The sequence below is a fragment of the Cannabis sativa genome, chromosome X (genome assembly GCF_029168945.1).
Source record: "Cannabis sativa cultivar Pink pepper isolate KNU-18-1 chromosome X, ASM2916894v1, whole genome shotgun sequence".
Lineage (NCBI taxonomy): Eukaryota > Viridiplantae > Streptophyta > Magnoliopsida > Rosales > Cannabaceae > Cannabis > Cannabis sativa.
Genome location: NC_083610.1, coordinates 55,728,707 through 55,749,533, shown reverse-complemented (window position 1 = coordinate 55,749,533; position 20,827 = coordinate 55,728,707). Strand labels below are relative to the sequence as shown.

At 37.7% G+C, this 20,827-nt stretch overlaps 1 protein-coding gene across 2 annotated transcripts; it reads right to left on the bottom strand.

Annotated features, from left to right (window-relative positions):
• Nucleotides 1-6,406: 6,406 nt before the first annotated feature.
• On the bottom strand, nt 6,407-19,316 carry LOC115711296 (uncharacterized). 2 transcript variants are annotated; one of them, XM_030639636.2, is made up of 5 exons: nt 19,030-19,316; nt 18,830-18,907; nt 18,649-18,724; nt 6,955-7,028; nt 6,407-6,859 (listed from the first exon to the last, which is right to left on the bottom strand). In XM_030639636.2, the coding sequence occupies exons 1-5, from the start codon at nt 19,162-19,164 to the stop codon at nt 6,788-6,790; spliced, it is 435 nt and encodes a 144-aa protein (XP_030495496.1). In that variant the 5' UTR covers nt 19,165-19,316; the 3' UTR covers nt 6,407-6,787. The 2 variants fall into 2 exon arrangements, with proteins under 2 accessions (XP_030495496.1, XP_060963277.1); XM_061107294.1 differs by having other exon boundaries at nt 6,407-7,028; nt 19,030-19,307.
• Between the last annotated feature and the right edge of the window lie 1,511 nt (nt 19,317-20,827).

The window sequence follows — 20,827 nt, the reverse complement described above, 5'->3', positions numbered from 1 at the left end:
TTTTTTTTAATGTTTTATATGATTTTTTGTTTAGTTTAATTTTAATTGATTAGATAATGTCATATTTAGTGACATTTATTTTTTATGTTATATTTATTATAACTTTAATAATTTTTTCCATATTTTAAAAAATAGTGATGATGATTTTTTTCGTCATACTATTGGAATATATTTTGGGTCACGAACAAAGAGTTGGACATTCATGAGTTTGATTACTTGATTGGAGAGAGAAGGTTTGCCAAATGGTTGGGCATAGACCAATTTAATTGGGCTTGCTACTGATCCTCTCTTTCAAGTTTAACAATTGGAGAGAGAAAGGTGTGCAAGATGGATGCACCAACTCTCTCACAGTGGAGAGAAAATTAGTCATAGAACTTCCCTTTCTAATTCATTTGCTTTCAAGTTTGAAGAAATTAAGATGGTTGCTCACGAGCATCTTGATAGTCAGTTTCATGATATGTGTTGCCAATTTCAAGAAGCTAGAACTAAAGGACTTGAACTCAATGAAGAATCTTGTGTTCAAATAATCCTTAGTAGTCTAGCTCCAGCATACAAACAATTTATCATCAAGTACATGATGATAAAACATAATATTAGAATACATATATCAGCTAATGTCTCAGCTGTTACTTTTCAACTCTATAGTACAAGAATAGTCCTAATGTTCCAATTACTTCAGACAAAGGAAGAAATGAGGTCGAGCCCTCAATTTCTATTAACTCGGTCAATAAGGATATTCTTGCAGTCGCTAGTGACAAAACCAAAGGAAAAGCTTTAATGGCAAATATTTCTAGTGGTAGAGTCTTCCGATGAGAAAGGACGAGAATGTTTTTCACGTTATTGAAAGATATGTGTTACTTCTACAAATAAAAAGGACATTAGAAACATAATTGTCCTAAGTTTCTTGCTATGAAAAGTCAATGTATGTATTCTAGTTCTTTTGTACTAGAAACATGTATTTCAAAGAATGATAAATTTGTGTGAATTAAGAATGATAAATTTGTGTGAATTATTAATTATGGACCGGGCCGGTCCAAGTATTTTGAGGGCTTGTTTAAAAAAAAAAAATCATGTATATTAAAACTACAATTTTATTAGTGACTTTATTTTTTAAAATTGGTTCATAAATTTTCAATTATAAATTTTTTATTTATGTATATATAATAGGAAAAAAAAATAGGCCTTTTTTAAAAAAAAAAAAATTGGCCTTAAAAAAATAAGTGTCTTGTGTAATGGCCCAATCTGTCCAATATTTGGGCCGACCCTATTATAGATCTACCAACCATGTATATACTTCTTTACAACATCTTAAATGTTGGGAGGACATTGAAGATGAAAAATTAAAGCTAAAAATTGGAAATGAAGAGTTTATTCTAGTTAAAGCAATTGGAAAAGTCCGCTTTTATTTTGAGAATAATAAATTTTTATAGAGAATGTATTTTAAATTTTAAATTTTAGTAGAAATTTAATTTTTGCATCTTTGCTGTAATTGAAACAATATGTATTAACTTTTACAAGTTTTAATATGTATTCATTAAATAGATTACAATTATATATAACATGTATGGAAAATAGGGTATAGGTTTAGTGATCAAATGAATTATTTCCATCCAATAACGAATTATTCAAGGAAGTTAAACCTATAACCGAGAAACATCAAAAGGTTCATCATAACAACATGACATATCTATGGCATTTAAGATTAAGTTATATAGGCTTCGATAGAATTAATAGACTTGCTAAGGATGGACCCTTAAGGGAACTCACTCTTGGTGAGCTACCTGTCTGTCAATCTTGTCTAGAAGGCAAATTGACCAAGCGACCATTCTCCGCTAAGGGAGAAAAGGCGAAAGAACCATTGAAAATGGTACATTCAAATATTTGTGGACCCTTTAATGTTAAAGCCTGGGTAGTTTTGAGTACATTCTCACTTTCATTGATGATTACTCTAAATATTCATGTCTTTACCTAATGCATGGGAAATTAGAAATTTTTCAAAGTTATAGGAATTTTTAGCAATGACTCAAAACCAGTTAGATAAAACGTTAAAAATCTTACGATCTGATAGGGGTGGAGAAAATTTAGATACGCAGTTCAAAGATCATTTAACTGAAATTAGAAATCTTGTCCCAATTAACTGCTTCAGGCACTCCACTAAAAATAGCGTAGCGAAACGCCATAAATTGTCTCATCTTTAATGGAGATGACGTTAAACTTGACCTTCATGAAACCTTAGTGGTGGCTATTAGAAATTAATAAAACACGATCTTATTATTTTTCATGTAAACAAATATTTAACGTAAATGATTATTTCTTATAACATGCAAAACAACAAACAGAGATCTAGAATACTTTTAGAATTATTGCTGCGAAATTATGTCTTCTTCTATTCAGTACTTTAACCATTAATTCTTTTATGTAGTAGAGTATCACCAAATACTAAATTCGAATCTTCAATTAATAACAAACACAATTTTTTTTTTTTATAGTATGGGTTATTCCCTCAATACACAATTCAAAAATTTCTAAAGTGAAGAAGAGAAGGAGAGTGGAGGCTAGGGTTGGAAAAGCTCTTTTACAGCCAAAGTGTAATACAATAATAAGAAAGTAAGTTTGATTCCTCGCAATTAATTAAATAAATAACTTAAAAAATAAAATAGACAGTTGCTTGATCTCCAAGCACACCATAGCCGAAATTCACATGTGGATTTTGCTATTCACTTGTTCAAAGTTCATTGGACTTAAAGTGTTTTATTTTTATTTTTAAGATAACTAATTTATCTCTTGCATTTAAATACTAGTTTTAATTTAATAATCACTAAATTATTAAATAAAACATAATTTAAATATTTTCATTATCTTGACAAAAAATTTCATGACTAATAAATACCTTATTATTTATTTCTCTTCTTCTTCATCTTTATTTTCATAAGTGTAAAAATTCTCATAATTGAAAAACTCAATAATGTAAATCCCAATTGATTAATAATGAATTAATTATTGAGGCTTACTACTTTGTATTTATCTTGATTACTGCGGGAACCATGAGCTCATAAAATTTAGACTCCAAATAAGATATATCTAAAATTTTATAAATAAATTTTCTAACTTATTAATTTCTCATGATTCTACTATAGACTCAAAATTGCACTCATAATTTCATGAAACGCTCTATATATATAGTATAGATACGTTATAAGTTATACATTGTTTCTATCAAAATAATTAATGATCATCTATAGATGGTTTACACTGAGCAAGAACTAAAATTATTGCTTTATCCTTTCAATATGTTTTATCCTTAGAACCCTTAATATATATAAATGATATTTTTTGGATAAAAAAAAATATATATAAATAATATTTTAGTAAACTAATTATAATTATTGAAATGAACTCTTTATCATTTATCCATTAATAAGCTCAAATAAAATTATCATTTTATTTCTACAAAAATAGAAGCAATAGATTTTTATATCTATGACTAACACTCTCACTCAATTGTATTACCAAGTTTCCAAAATGTAAGTATTGGCTAGTTCGTAAGGTAATCTTGTAACGAACAAATCAAACAACACAAAATATCATAATTAGCTTAAATCTTAATCATCTCAGGATTCAAATTTAATTGATCTATGATAAACTAAGTGATTTTTTCTTAGAATAGTTGTAACGGTAAGATTATGAGAAATGTTAAATTTTTCAATATCAATCCTATCGCGATGTAACCCTATACATCCAATTACAGGTTTATTTTTCTTAATATCTTGGAAAAGATATACTGCTTACCAAAAGTGTGAACACATTTTATTGTTGATTATCACGTTAGTATAAATCCACTGCACTGATAAAGTCATAAAACTTAAAATATTTGAAACATATAATTATAATTATTTTCTACTATGATGACGACACTATAATTATAAATAACTATAACTTCTGAATTTAATAGAATTTAAGTATTAAACATAAAACAAAAATTTGAACCAAGTATTTGACTAAGTCAAGAAAGCTTTCGATTTCTTTGATTGATAAATTATAATGTTACATATAATATGTTAGATTTAAGGCATAAAACATCAACACTGGCGTTAGTGGGAAGGCAGTCGGTTGGAAAACACTAGTTTGGTTTTGATTATAAAAGGAGACCTGACCTAGGTAAATGCAATACAAATAAAGAAAGAGAAAAGAATTTAGGGATGTTTGGCTTTATTTTCTGTTTTCCAAAATGAGAATATAAAATAATTTTTGTAGTTTTCAAATGCAAAACGTGTTTGGTAAATATTTTCTAAAAATATCCTTAAATCTTTTTACTAAAAAAAAGAACTTCAATATTCAGACCTCGATATGAATCCAACCCTACCCTAACCTTGACACAGACTCCAGAAGTCGGGCTTGGAGCCAGACCCAAACCCTGCACCCCAAACCCCAGACCCTAGACTCACCTCAGACCTCGACCACTCCAAACCTAGCCCCGAACCTTGGACCTGAACCCCAAACCTCAAACCTCGGACCTAGCCCCAGATCCAAATCCAACCTCGACCTTGACCCTCGAACCCTGGACCCAACCAAATTTGGACCCCAAACCTCGACCTTGGTCCCAATCTTGGGCCTCGACCAAACCTGGACCTAGACCCAAACCTGGACCTAGACCCAAACACAGACCTAGACCCTAAACCCGATTCCAAACCCCAACCCTAGCCCTCGAACCTGGACCCAAACCCAAACCCCAGCCCAAACCTCGGACTACGGACTCAAGCACTGAACTCAAACTTAGACCCAGATCCCAATCCCGGACCAGTTTATGTAAGAGAAAATGTGAAAAGAATATATTAGACAAAAAAAGAAAATTTTGAAAGATGAAACAAGGTTTGGTTATTTTCTAATTTTTTATTTTTATTTTAACTCAATTTTTAAAAAATTTAGCCAAACACCACCTATTGATTAGCCTATTATTATTAAGTTTACTCTTTGAGGTATACATTTGTCCGATTTAGCTGTAAATGGATACTTCCATCTTTCTTTTCAAAAAAAAAAGTTTATTATACAAGATTTCCTTCTCGGGCTCTCTCGAAATCCACAAAGAGAAGATTCATTAGTCAATACTGGAAAAAGGTAGAAAAATATGGGGTTGCGTACCTTTGCCGGAGAGAGAGGGACCAACATCAACCAATTGAGATGAATGTGAGGATATGAAACCACCAATTCATGAATAGATTCCTCATAATGAATTTTTAGCTTTATCAGCAGCACCTGTTTCAGTCTCCAAACAGAATCATTTTAATCGTGAAAAAAGAAAAATTGTTGTAGTTATGATAAATATATATATATATATATATATATATATAGATATATATTTAGTTGAGAGTGATAGGAGTGCCATGAATATCAACTCTATTTTAGAATTAAGAACGAAAAGCTGAGCGTAGATTGTAGCGGAGTGAGAACTGAGATTACCTCAGTAATATGGTAGGGTTTTTCTTTCTTTTTTTTGTGTGAAATGTTGTACATAATAGTGGCAATCCTACTAAGAATACTTTCACAAGAGAAAATACAATTCTAAACAGCTGATAGTGAGCCGACCACTACCACCGCCGCCATTATCAAGGGAGGATGAAGTATATATACATTAGCAGTATTTTACTTAAGTCGTAGTTAAAGTGCATTGTAATCAGAGCTCTAAATAATTGTTTATCGTACTATCGTACTAAACTGACTTTTTTTTTTTTTAACTTCTCAAAATAGAGGTCATGCAGTAGAATCATGTCGTATCGTGGCATAAAAAATATAAATTAGTACATTACCGTGTTAAAAATTTTATATAATAGTTTACGAACTGCAAGCCCAGTAGTCTCGCATCCTACTCAAATTTGTATCATTCAAGTTGGCCTATTTTTCTTAAATTGACCAGCTTACTTTCTTATACGGATAAAGTTCGTACTCTATATTTTTTTTATTACAATTAATGAACTAATTACTATAAATATGTGTATTATATAATTTTAATTACTCTATAATTACACAATCATATAAAAAAATAATTATAATTATTATTTAAATATTACTATTATTTTAATTGATAAATTAATATTATCATTGTTATTATTACTAAATTATCAAATTTTTAATGTGTCGTGCTTTTAAATTAATTTATTCGTGCTTACGTGTTATATTTTCAGGCTCATCGTGTAGTGTTTAAGCCCATATTTTCCGTGTGTTGTCGTGCTAATTCACGATACCGTGCCATTTCGTGCCTAAACCCATATTTTTTCGTAACGCGTCGTACCAAAACACATCTTTTTGTGTCGTTCGTGCTCGTGTCGTGTCCAAAAATCCGACCTGTATTTACTGCACTAATTGTAATATACAATTTTCTCCGTTAAAATTAACAGTGAAAAATATGATGTGTTAAAACCAGCTAATAGCCTAATTCCGGTGCTTTTTATATAATCGGGAGGTGTTACTCAGTTTATATGTAGGGAGGAGATGTAAGGCTAAATAAAATCCTCTTCAACCGTTTCATAAACAAAAGGAGAAAAGTAAATGACAGTTCCAAGATGAGGGTAACTAACACGAGCTAAGATGTCACAACAAGATGGTGATATCTTCGCGTCTACCTATACATGATGCGCATAAGCAGTATTGCAGTAAGCCCCCACAGGGGTCCCTTGTCCTCAATTGTACCACTTGCAGATTCAACAGATATTATGAAGAAATGCAGTGACGCACTAATCAAAATTCTACCTAAAATGACATCTCTATGCACTGTGGTGTGGTCCGTCTCTTTTTACCAGACTGAATGCTTTATTCCAAGACCGTTGCACGTCAATATAAGACCCTTGTAACGGTTGAGATACTCCTGCAGGTGCAACCAACAAATGAAAAGATTAGAAGACCATCCTCAAGTGTATCGGCATATGAAGAGGCTTTCAGCTCAGGAATTGAGACTCTTACAATTATGTTGTAATCATAGACATACTGCATTTCATTCTTGTCATATTCTAACCTCTTCACAGGATCACTCAAAACTGTTTCACAAGTTAAAAACAAGACATGTTAGTTCATATAATATTCCTATGAATCCAAACACGATGCTTTGTATTGTTTCAGTTTAATATTCTCTGGTATTAAGACCCTTCTCCAGAAGGAATTTGAAAAAAATAAAAATAAAAACTCAACTTCTTGCAGAACTTCACAGCCTGGGAATACTAAAATGACAGAACCATTCAACAAAGCAGATGAAAACTGAGTACAATGATTATGGCACCTCATTCATCTTGCATAATCCAAACATATGAAATACATTATTTGTGTATCAGATAGATACATGCAGTTATGCAAATTGAAAAACATATCCTCATAACTAAGCTGATCACTCTATATTATCATTTAATTTTGATATGATGAGCCAAGTAGCTTAAAGAGCATGCTCTTCAATTGTGGTTACTGCTCTCTCAAGAAGCCTACTACATGTCTTTAGAACCTCTCTTATGAGTCTTATCCACAAAATAGGGTACATCATTCACAAATATAAGCTCTCAATGTAACTGCACTCCTTGCCTTAAACCAGTTAAATTTCAGAGAATATGTGAAATGATTTGCTCAGCCCATTTCCAAATGAGCCAGAGCATTGCCTTTTATATATGAGAAATGTTGTTACAAAAGACAATAAGAGCAATGGCTCTATTACAGGTGGCATGACCCAAAAATCAAGGTTGATTACAATAGGGAATATACTAACAGAATTGGGAAATGGCTAATGATTACTCCCTAAAATTTGGACCACAAAGACACGTATGACACCTGTCCTAAACCAGGTGAATAATCCTCTGCTGCTCTGAACTATGATCAACACCATGGACCCTGCAGTAGGATGATGACAACGCTATTTCTCAACACCTCCCCTCAAATGAAACGAAAGGGTGAAGGCTTCACCCCGAGTTTGTCCACAAGAAAAGAGAATCTAGAATTTGATAGTCCTTTGGTGAATAGATCAGCCAGGGATGTGCCTCACTTCAAGTTGTTTTTGTAGTACCTTGTCACGAACATAATTAAATATTAATCTCAATATGTTTTGTTCTGACATGGAACACTGGATTGGATCCAAGTGCACTGGCACTTATGTTGTCACACCATGTGATAGAGGGCAATAGAAGAGGGAATTTAAGTTCTTTGAGTAGAGATTCTATTCATGAAATTTCAGCTGCAACTGGGCCAAAGCCCTATATTCAGACTCCGTGCTTGATGACAACAACTTGCTTTTTGGATGACCAAGACACTAATGTCTCGCCCAAATAAACACAATAGCCTGCAACTGATCGTCTATCATCAGGACATGATGCCCAATCTGCATCAGAAAAACCAGTCACGCTGAGTTTGTTGTTGCAGCTGATGTGCAGTCCCAGTGTTTTAGTTCCCTTTAAGTACCTCAGCGCACTCTTTTCACAACACTCCAATTGACTGATGTTGGACTTTGCAAGAACTGACTTAGCTTATTTACAGAGTAGGCTATGTCAAGTCTTGTGTGGCAAAGGTATTGAAGAGATCCAATAATGCTTCTGTAAATTGAAGGATCTTGCATAGGCTCATCCTCACTTATAGACATCGGTTTACCAACAATGATGGGTGGGGAACATGGCTTGAGGTTATTCAAGTTGACTTTCTTCAATATATCCTCAATATACTTTGTTTGTGTCAGGTATAGGCCTGTGATATCTCTGAACACTTCAGGAAGAAGTGTAGAGATCCAAGACCTTTCAGAGCAAACAGCTTGTCAAGTTTGCAGATGAATTCAACCACCAACTTAGAGTCACTTCCTGTTACAACTATGTCATCAACATAGATAAGAACAAGTATAACAACCTTCTCAGTTTTGTAGAAATACAGGGAAGTATCAGCCTTTGAATTTTGAAAATTCCATTCAATGAGTGTGTTTTTGAGTTTGTCAAACCAAGCTCTAGGAGCTTGTTTCAGTCCATAAAGAGACTTGTTCAGTTTGCAAACCCAATCTTCTTTCCCTTTTTCCACAAAATCTTGTGGTTGAACCATGAAGATGATGTGAATCCTAGGCCTCCAATTCGGTTTACCTATGCTAGAAGGGGTAAGCAAGGGAAGGTTAGTGATGAATTGGCTTAGGCAGGGGTAAGTTGGTAATTTCAGTTAGTGCTGAGCTACCTTTTATATTGTGTGTGAGTGTTTGTTGGAGGTATGCATTTTGTAAGAGATTACTCTCTACTGCATCAAGAGAGAGCTTCCTTGGCTCTCTGCCTTGTGTAGTGAAGTATCTCACTTCCATTTCAATTCAATAATAGCTCCCAATTAATCCATCTGATTGTGTTTATTGGTTTTCTGCTATATTTGCTATTGTGTTGCTGCTGTATATTGTGAGAGTGTACTGCAGGTACTCATCATTTGGTATCAGAGTCGGCGGTTCCGGTGAATGCCGTCGACAAGAATGGAGAAAAAGGTTGAAGGAATAGAAGAGGGTCTCGATAGTGTGAAGAATGATATTCACACTATTAAATCGATCCTTGGCGAGTTCAAGGAAACCCATGAACGAACGGTTTCGGGATTGGCGGAGCAAATACGTTTGTGTTTGAATGGCCAAGCAAGGATGGCCGACGAGATGTGCTCTCTGCGTGAAAGTCAAGGGCCGATGATGAGTTCGGGACGAAGGTCTGTCAACGAACGACCACCTTCTCCAGCAGTGATGGGTTCGAACGGACGGGAAGGTGATTTGGGAAGACGTTCGGAGTTCCGAGCCAGAAAAATCGAGCTCCCTGTGTACTCCGGCGACGACCCCGATGAATGGACATATAGAGCTGATCGTTACTTTGGGCTGCAACGCCTGTCACCGGCGGAGCAATTGGAAGCGGCTGTTATGTGTTTGGAGGGAGCGGCTCTCAATTGGTTCCGATGGGAGAATTCTCGGCACACCATTGGTTCTTGGGAGGAATTGAAGGCGATGATCATTCGCCGGTTTCGATCGGCCCATGAAGGTTCCATCTACGATCGCTTCTTCTCCCTTCGTCAAACCGATTCTGTGCAAGAATATCGCCGGAGATTTGAATCTCTTGCGACAGCGATGGGAGCGATGGGGGATCAAGGCTTGCAAGCCGCCTTTGTCAATGGGCTCAAGATGGACATCCAAGGCCCACTCCGATTGTTGCATCCCACTGGGTTAATTCGAGCCATGGAGTTGGCTGAATCCATTGAGGCAAATCAAGCTTTGGTGAGACATCATAGGGTGGGGCCCAATAGATCCTTTGTTAATCGGCCCACTCCTTTAGTGATTCCTGAATCACGTGGTTCTCACATGACATCCTCACCAACTTACTCTACTACTACAGTTCAGAGTAAATCAACTTCAGCTTCTTCATCATCTTCTCCGACCAACTACAAGCAATTCACGGAGGCTGAATTGAGAGAAAAGAAAGAAAGGGGTGTTTGTTTCAAGTGCGATGGACGCTGGTTTCGGGGACATGAATGCAAAGAAGCCGAATTGGTGGTGGTTGTGGTTCAAGATGAAGCCCAAGAAGAGCCTCCGGATGATTTAATTGCTGAAATGGTTGGACTACCACCAATGGGATCGGCAACGGAAGCCCAAACTGTTGAGGTGTCATTGCATTCGGTGGAGGGATTAACTCCTCCAAAAACAATGAAGATGTTAGGGTCTATCCTTGGTCATGATGTGGTGGTGTTAGTTGATAGCGGGGCAACTCACAACTTTGTTACGGTGGACTTGGCCACCAAATTGGAGCTGCCAATTACAAGCACAGAAGCTTATGGGGTTCAGCTAGGAAGTGGGCAAGCGATCAAAGGCACGGGGGTTTGTCGAGGAGTTCCTTTGACCTTGCAAAGTATTAACATTGTGGATGATTTCCTTCCACTTCCTTTGGGTAATACAGATGTGATTTTGGGAGTGCAATGGTTGAATACTCTCCAGAAAACCACCCATCATTGGCAAGAGCACACTATGGAATTTAATCTCGGTAATCAACGGGTGGTTCTACAAGGGGATCCCACTCTACACAAGACACCGGTTTCTTTGAAGACTTTAATGGCAACCTTACAGTCAGAAAAGATGGGGGTTTGGGTGGAGTTAGGTTATTCGGCTGTGGTGGCAGCAGTGGAAGAGCCTTCCGAAGCTATTTCTGCTTTGTTGCAGCGATATACGGCAGTGTTTGAGGAACCCCAGACTCTACCACCACCTAGACAACATGACCATGCTATTACCTTACGACCGGATGCAGCCCCGGTGAGTGTTAGGCCATATCGCTATCCCCAAATCACCAAAGATGGATTGAGAGGTTGATTGAACAAATGAAAGGAGCAAAGATTATACAAGATAGCAACAGCCCCTTCTCGAGTCCGGTGTTGTTAGTCAAGAAGAAGGACGGTAGTTGGCGGTTCTGTGTGGACTACCGCGCCCTTAACCGAGCCACCATTCCAGATAAGTTTCCCATACCCGTCATTGATGAACTATTAGATGAATTACATGGTGCTCAAGTGTTCTCTAAAATTGATTTGCGCTCAGGCTATCACCAAATCAGAGTGCGGCCGGAAGATGTTCCTAAGACGGCTTTTCGCACTCATGAGGGCCATTACGAGTTCTTGGTCATGCCGTTTGGTCTTACTAATGCTCCTGCCACCTTCCAATCTCAGATGAATGCAATTTTCAAGCCTTGGCTGCGAGAGTGTGTTTTGGTGTTCTTTGATGACATCCTGGTTTATAGCCCCGACGAAGTTACACACTTACAGCACCTTGAGCTCGTGCTTCAAACCCTCCTCAAGCATCAGTTTTTTGCTAATAGGAAGAAGTGTTCTTTTGGGCAGCGACGGATTGAGTACTTGGGCCATGTTGTGAGTGGCCAAGGGGTTGCGGTGGATGATACAAAGATCAAAGCCATGGTGGATTGGCCTCTCCCAACTTCGATTAAAGCTCTACGTGGGTTCCTTGGTCTTACGGGGTATTATCGCAAGTTTGTCATGAATTATGGTTCTATTGCTCGGCCTCTGACAGATCAATTGAAGAAGGATAGTTTTGCTTGGTCTTTGGCAGCAACCGAGGCTTTTGAGTCTCTCAAAACTGCAATGACTACGGTCCCCGTGTTAGCCCTTCCCGATTTTACCAAGCCATTTGTGGTTGAAGCGGATGCTTCCGGATATGGGTTAGGAGCGGTTTTGATGCAAGAAGGGCGACCTATTGCGTACTACAGTCAGGTTCTGAAACCGCGAGCTCAACTTAAGTCCATCTATGAGAAGGAATTAATGGCCATTGTGTTGGCGGTCCTTAAGTGGCGGCCATACTTGCTAGGTCGCCGTTTTATTGTCCGTACCGATCAACAAAGCTTGAAGTTCCTCTTGGAACAACGATTGGTCACTCCGAAACATCAGAAATGGTTGGTCAAACTTTTGGGGTATGATTTCGATATCCACTATCGGCCGGGGGTGGGTAATCGAGCTACGGATGCTTTGTCTCGAGTGCAGCCTCCAGAATGCTCTGTCCTCACTACTACTACATGGTTAGATTGGACGGTGATTGAACAAGAAATTAAGCAAGATCCTTTCCTATCTCGAGTAGTGGCAGATTTGGAACAAGGGAAGGATGTCTTGGGTTTTACCTTCGAGAAGCAACGTCTGTTGTATCGGAAAAGGCTTGTGTTGGCTGCCACATCCTCCTTGATTCCACATTTCCTTCGGGAATACCATAGCTCCCCAATCGGTGGTCATTCGGGAGAGTATAGGACTTACCTGCGCCTTCTAGGCGATGTTTATTGGGTCGGTATGAAAGCTCAAGTGGGGAAATTTGTGCGCGCTTGTGATGTGTGCCAACGAAACAAGCAGTTGGCCATGTCGCCGGGGGGACTCTTGCAGCCTTTAGATCTCCCCGCCCAAGTTTGGGAGGACTTGACTATGGATTTTATTGAGGGGTTGCCAAAATCTGAAGGAGTTGACACGATTTTAGTTGTTGTGGATCGTTTGAGCAAATACAGTCACTTTATTGCCCTCAAACACCCTTTTACAGCTCGCACAGTTGCCGAAGCCTTCCTTCATCAAGTGGTTAAGTTACATGGGGTTCCTCGGACCATAGCCTCGGATCGTGACCGCGTGTTTCTCAGTCACTTTTGGGCTGAGCTGTTCCGCCTCCAGGGAACTGAACTCCGCCATAGCACCGCCTACCACCCTCAAACTGATGGTCAATCCGAGGTGGTCAATCGTTGCCTGGAGACTTACCTTCGTTGTTTGGCTTCTGATCGACCTAAGGCATGGGCCAAGTGGTTGTCTTGGGCAGAATACTGGTACAATACTACTTTCCACTCCTCCTTGGGTTGTACCCCATTCAAGGTGTTATATGGGCGTGATCCGCCAGCCTTAATCCGGTATTCCGAGGGATCCACTTCTGTCTTGGCCCTCGAACAGTATTTGGAAGAGCGAGATGGGTTTTTGGATGACCTAAAAATGCACTTGTTGCGTGCTCAACACAAGATGAAAGCAGCAGCTGATTCTTCTCGTCGCCATGTGGAATTTGCGGTTGGGGACCGAGTCTTCCTTAAGCTACGCCCTTACCGACAGAAGTCCTTAGCCCTTCGCAAGAATGAGAAGCTAGCTGCTCGTTTCTATGGCCCCTTTACTGTCTTGAAACGGATTGGCGCGGTGGCTTATCATTTGGACCTTCCCACATCCTCAGCAGTTCACCCCGTCTTCCATGTGTCCCAACTCCGTGCTGCGGTTGGTACGGCTCACTCATCTCCTACCATTCCTCCTACATTGACTGCTGACCTGGAGTTGTTGGTCGAACCTGCTGAACTTTTGAATGTGCGTCAACGGCCTACACCTACAGGAGCTCCTATGGAAGTGTTGATCCGTTGGAAAGATTTGCCTCTTTTTGAAGCTACTTGGGAGACGTTCGACACCATTGCAGCCCAGTTTCCAGATTTCAACCTTGGGGACAAGGTTCGGGATTTTGGGGGGGGTAATGATGTGAATCCTAGGCCTCCAATTCGGTTTACCTATGCTAGAAGGGGTAAGCAAGGGAAGGTTAGTGATGAATTGGCTTAGGCAGGGGTAAGTTGGTAATTTCAGTTAGTGGTGAGCTACCTTTTATATTGTGTGTGAGTGTTTGTTGGAGGTATGCATTTTGTAAGAGATTACTCTCTACTGCATCAAGAGAGAGCTTCCTTGGCTCTCTGCCTTGTGTAGTGAAGTATCTCACTTCCATTTCAATTCAATAATAGCTCCCAATTAATCCATCTGATTGTGTTTATTGGTTTTCTGCTATATTTGCTATTGTGTTGCTGCTGTATATTGTGAGAGTGTACTGCAGGTACTCATCAGAAGACCTCCTCTTAAGGTGTCATTTAAGAAGGCATTGTTAATATCTAATTGTCTTATGTCCCAACCTCTTGAAACAACTATGGTAAGAACAATCCTTACAGTTGAGGCTTTAATTACAGGGCTGAAAGTCTCACCATAATATTCCTGGTCTCTGATGAAATCCTTTTGCAACTAATCTCACTTTTAACTTTTCAATGGTCCCATTTGCTCTCAATTTGATTCTGAATATCCACTTGTTGCCAAATAGATTTTGATAGGCAGCAGTAAGTACAAGAATCCAGGTACGATTTTTCTGGAGAGCAATTACTTATGTATCCATTGCACCCTTCCAACCTGGGTGTGCTTGTTCAACAGATTCTGGTTCAGCAAAGGATGATGATGCTTTGGATGAATTGAGGTAGGTTTTTAGTTTGAATATGCCTGCTTTCCCACAAGTAACCATAGGATGTGTGGGTTGTAAAGCAGTTGCTAGTATTGGTTGTGGCTCCAGATCTGGTTCAGAACCTGATGTAGCAATGACTGTTTCAAGCTCATGCTCAGTGGCAGTTTCGATGATAAAGTCATGAGTAGGTCCAAACTCAAACTGATCATCAAAATGGCCATATTCCTCCCCTATCTGACCTGAAACATGACTGTTGTTAGCAAAATAAGAGCCAACAAAAGGTGAGTGAACCTGTGGAGACCTTGGTGATGCTTCAGAGGATGTTGTAGCAGTAGGATCAACAGAACCAAATTGAGAGAAATCAGTAGTCTCAAATGAGGGAACAGGAAGACTAGACCATGATGAGCTATGAATTATAATAGGTTGAGGAGTTTGATAGTTGTTGAGAAAACCTTTTTTAAAAGGGAACTCAAGCTCATTAAAAACAATATTCCTGGATATGTTGACACGACCTGTGTGAGTAGGCCATTTGTAGCCTTTGTGGGAGTTGTTGTATCCTAAATTAACATATTTCAGTGAGTGAAACTGAAACTTGTGTGTTTGGTATGGGCGTATACATAGAAAACATGCAACACCAAATGTCTTGAGGAAGGCATAATCTGGTTTTTGATTGTAAAGAACTTCATCAAGTGATTTATGGCCTAAGATGGGAGTAGGTAGTCTATTAATGAGATAGACAGCAATGTCAAATGCATCACTCCAATATTTGAGTGGCATTTGAGCTTGAGCAAGCAAAGTGAGGCCCATTTCAACAATGTGCCTGTGTTTGCGCTCTGCTCGACCATTTTGAGCTGAATCATGAGAGCATGGATGTTGAAACTCAATGCCATGTTGATGAACCAAGGCAGTAAAGGGTTGGTATTCACCACCCCAATCAGTTCTGAGGCTTTTAAATTTCTTTTCAAACTTGTTTTCCACCAAATTTTTAAATTGTATGAAAGCATTAAGAGCTTCAGATTTAGTTTCCAGAGGATATAACCAAGCAAATCTGCTACGATCATCTAGAAAATGTATGTAATATTTGTGGTTTATAATGGATGCAATGGCGGTTGGCCCCCATAAATCAGTGTGCACAAGTTCAAGCACATATTTGGCACAGTTGGAAGACTGTTTATGAGGCAGAGCATGCAATTTTCTATATTGACAGGCATCACGAAATGTTTGCATTTCATTTTTAAATCTTCTTACATTGCTTGATACTAAAACAAGATTTAAAATCCTAGGTGATGGATGACCTAAACGCCTGTGCCACATATCTAACTTAGACACAGAATTTTCATCAGCTTCAAGCTGGTTTACATTGGAATTAGCAGAAAGATAAGCAGACTTTGGTTGGTTTTATTAGTGGATTTTGGTTGAGTTGAACCTGTGAGAGGTGGATGATGTAGGGGTGTTTCTAGCCTGTATAATCCATCTTTAAGCACTTATCAAAGCACCACCTTCTAGTTGCCTTAACATTAGAATGAAATTCAATTAGTACATTATTGTCATTAGTGAGTTTGGAAACACTAATTAAATTTTTAGCAATTTGAGGAACAAGTAGCATTTCTTTCAACAGTAAATGCTTCTCATCATTGGTGTCTAAAACACCACTACCAATGAGAGATATGCTATGTTTGGTTCCATCACCCACTGTAACAAATTCCTTACCACCATAGGGTTGTTTCTAGTTTAGAGCAGCACCATCAGAGGTGATGTGGTTGTTGGCTCCAGTGTCAGCAAACCACACATCACTCTCTAGAACTTCAGGACTGGCAATGAAGGCATTATGATTGATCTGAGATGACTTGTTTCCTCCACTTGTCTGGAGTGGATCTGACCCCATGAAATTTTCATCAAATCTATTATAGCAAACTGCAGCAAAATTACCATATTTGCCACAGACTTGGCAAGTTGGTCGAGTAGTATTGGTGCGTCCTCTTCCACGAAACCTCCGAGGACTGCCACGAGTGCCTGAAAAACGACCTCCATTGCAAGAATACTGATTATGATTGTTGTGATTGTTTGAGCCACAACTACATCCTGTTGTGTTGGATCCAGAGTTGTTTTTGGCAGCAACGTTGGCTTGAGGATTGGCAGGATCGTTAGGTTTGTTGTTGATGGTGAGTGTCTGCAACCTTTCGATTTTACTGTCAAAACTCAAAAGGATGTCTTGCAACTCTTGCCAAGTTGTACGTGGTCTAGCTTCGATTTGAACCACAATCGAGAGATACTCTGCATCCAGGCCTGATAGAACATTTGCTACAAGGTGCGCCTCTAGATACGGGTCACCTACAAGAGAAAGAATGTCAAATCAATTTTTCTTTTGCCGTAGATATTTCCCCATTGGTGTTGAACCTTTACGTACAGTCTGGATCAAGGACCTTGTGTCATCCATCTTTGATTTGGAGTACGCTCCATATAGACTTTCCAAAGCTCTCCAGAGACCGGCTGCAGAAGTTGATCCCATAACCTCAGTGGCAATACCTTCAGTCATGGAGCTGTAAAGCCAACCCATGGGTAGTTGATCGTTAATGATCCAATGTTCATACTCAGGGTTAGTTTCCATCTCTCCTTCGTATTTAGCTTCACCAGTAACTGGAACAAATTCTAGTGGGCACATTAGTGCCATTAAGATATTCATGCAACCTGTGTCCACGAACAATGGTGGACACCATAGTCTTCCATAGAGTGAAATTGTTTCTGTCCAGTTTTAGAGAGAATGGTTGGTTTAGGGTCGTAGGTTGCTGGGAAAACGTGTTTGGGAGCTGAGATTGGGATGCACCATTTTTGTTGGTGCTAACAGTAGAGGGGGTCTAAGATCCTCCTTCGACATGTTGTTGTTCTTGTGGAGTAGCCATTGACAAATGTCAATAATTGGCTCTCACACCAAGTTAAATTTCAGAGAATATGTGTAGAAATGATTTGCTCAGCCCATTTTCACATGAGCAAGAGCATTGCCTTTTATATATGAGAAATGTTGTTACAAAAGATGATAAGAGCAACGGCTCTGTTACAGGTGGCATGACCCAAAAATCAAGGTTGATTACAAAAGGGAATATACTAACAGAATTGGGAAATGGCTAATGATTACTCCCTAAAGTTTGGACCACAAAGACACGTATGACACCTGTCCTAAACCAGGTGAATAATCCTCTGTTGCTCTGAACAATGTCAACACCATGAACCTGCAGTAGGATGATGACAACTCTATTTCTCAACATTACAATATTTGAAGAGCAAGAAACTAAAAAAATTGCTATGTAGGTATCTAGGACGGACTCAAACTTCAGAGATCTGGGGAAAGCAAAACATGCCATATTGTTTGATGTTACCCCTCCTGGATTTTAAGCTCTCAATATTGAGTGAGAATTGATTAGGTGGCTTTGAAATGATAGTACTAAATCTACAAATGTTGAAGAAGATCCTTTAATACAAATAAAGAGCTCAAGTATTTAGTGCAAATGAAAATGACCAAGACACAAAGAAGCATTCTCCTCATAAATGATAAGCACGAACTATAAAGGATCTAAACGAAATAGAGGATTAGGAAAATCAACAATAGTGTAAAGCCTCTCTGGATCTCAAAAGGCCACTGAATGAATGAATATCACATGAGAGAAAATAGTTCCAATAATTCAGTGCCATCATCGTTATGCAACGTACTGAAACTAAGTATCAAAGCACCTACAAAATTTCTACAGATGCTGTTCCCAGTAAACATGCAGCTTCTTTCAAAAACTACGTCACTGTTATTAATACTTTGCTTCTTCCTTTATCCTACCTAGTAGCAGCTACAACAATATAAAAATGAAGCATGTAATGACATAATAAACCTTAACAACCGGTGTAGACCAGCAAACACATGATGAAGAATAAACATAACGAACCTTGATAAGCCTCGTTTATTTCCTGAAATCTGAAAGTGGAACAGTCCTGGTCTCTCTGCTTATCCGGGTGCCATTTCTGCACAATACTCGAGCACAAAAATAATAGTAAATGTTTTTTTTTAAAAAAAAGGCAACCAACCCATTAAAGTGGGTAAAATTTAGGAGAAAGAAAATGACAAACCAGGGCAAGGCGTATGTAGTTTGATCGAATCGCATCGTCCGTAGCATCATAACCCACTTCCAATATCTTGTAATAATCCTTTATACCCATTCACATTCCCAAAATAACAGTTAATTCTTTCCGTGTTATCTTCAAATAACATAACATTACTCAATTCACTAGGAAAAGAAAAAGGAACTCGGTGGGTGAAGATTCTGAACCTTGGGTTTGGACATAGACGAGAAGAAATCGAAATTAAGGTAAGAATCTTGGTCGAAGTCGGATTTTTCGGTGTTGGGTAGATTGTTGTCGTTGTCGTTGTCGTTGTTGGTGGCGGCGTCGTCCCGCATCATCATCTTCTTTATCTTCACTCGAGATTTCTGGTTAAGGGAAGTTGTAAACAGATAAACAAGAGGCGAGTTTTTAGGAGTGATTTAGATGAGTGAGACTCGGCCACCAGGTTCGGTTGGATAAATTGTTTTTACATGAGGATGCGTTTTAAAAGTGGAGTGTAATTAGATTTGTGTCGAACGTAATTACATAATTTGGCACTGTCTAATTGAAAATAATTGAGGGTTCCAATTACACTCTTCAATTCTCATAGCCTCCATGAGAATGGAATGTAATTACACTGTGTAATTACTAAAAATTTTTTATATTAAACATTAGTTATTAAAAAATATTATTTTCTCATGTAATTACTAACTATTTTGCCAAATAAGATATTAGGAATTTATATATAATTACCACCTCATATTCAAATACACCTTGCATTTTAAAATATAGGGTAATTACTAAACTGTGTAATTACCACCCTAGTAATTACCGTACCTAGTAATTACACGGTTACTTCTAAACACACCCATAGTGTAATTACTAAACTGTGTAATTACTACCCTAGTAATTACCCTACCTAGTAATTACACATTTACTTCCAAACACACCCTAAATAATTTTGGGAAATTCTATACTGTTATAAAATAATATAAAGTAGATGAGAAGAAAGAAGAAGAAGAAGAGAGAAAGAGAAAGTGAATGAAAATTTCTGATTTGTTTATTCCAATGGGGTGAACCCCTATTTATACAAATACAAGAGTGAAATATTAAGAAACTAAGGGTGCGTTTGGAAAGCCACAATGTAATTAGATTTGTGTGTAATTGGAGGTAATTACACAATTTAGCATGTTTGTCTGACCATGTAATTACACTGTAACTGTGTAGTTGGAAGTAATTGAGGGGTTCCAATTACACTCTCCAATTCTCATGGCCCCCCATGAGAATTGGATGTAATTACACTGTGTAATTACTAAAAACTTTCCATATTAAACATTAGCTACTAAAAAATATTATTTTCACATGTAATTACTAACTATTTTGCCAAACAAGATATTAAGAATTCATATGTAATTACCACCTCATATCCAAACACACCTTGCATTTTAAAATATAGTGTAATTACTAAACTGTATAATTACCATCCTAGTAATTACCCTACCTATTAATTACACAGTTACTTCCAAACACACCCTAAGAGAAGAAGAATGTTGATTACAATTAATGGTAATAAATAAAAGATTTGGACATCCACATAATTATTAATATTTATAACACTCCCCTTTGGATGTCCATAATAACTGCCTTAATTTTAAAACAGAAGAGGAATGTTGATTACAATTAATGGTAATAAATAAAAGATTTGGACATCCACATAATTTTTTTCAAGTAGCGTTTTTTCTTGCGCAATATTAGGTTCTTGTTCCATTATGCTTAATTTTTCAAAAACACTTTCAATTTCACCTAAAGTTACTTTGCTTAAGAAAATACTTGAAAAAAAAATTAAAAACAAAGCTTGTTCTTTCAACATAAGCAATTTTTGCTTAAAGGAAATTCGGCAAAGTTCCTATCCACACTTAATAATTAACCCTGAGGAGTTGTTATTAAGTCGTGAGTAAGTGGAATCAAATAGGTCTGGGAACAAGTCAAACCAAAAAAATTGAAAAATTAAAACTTTACAAAAAA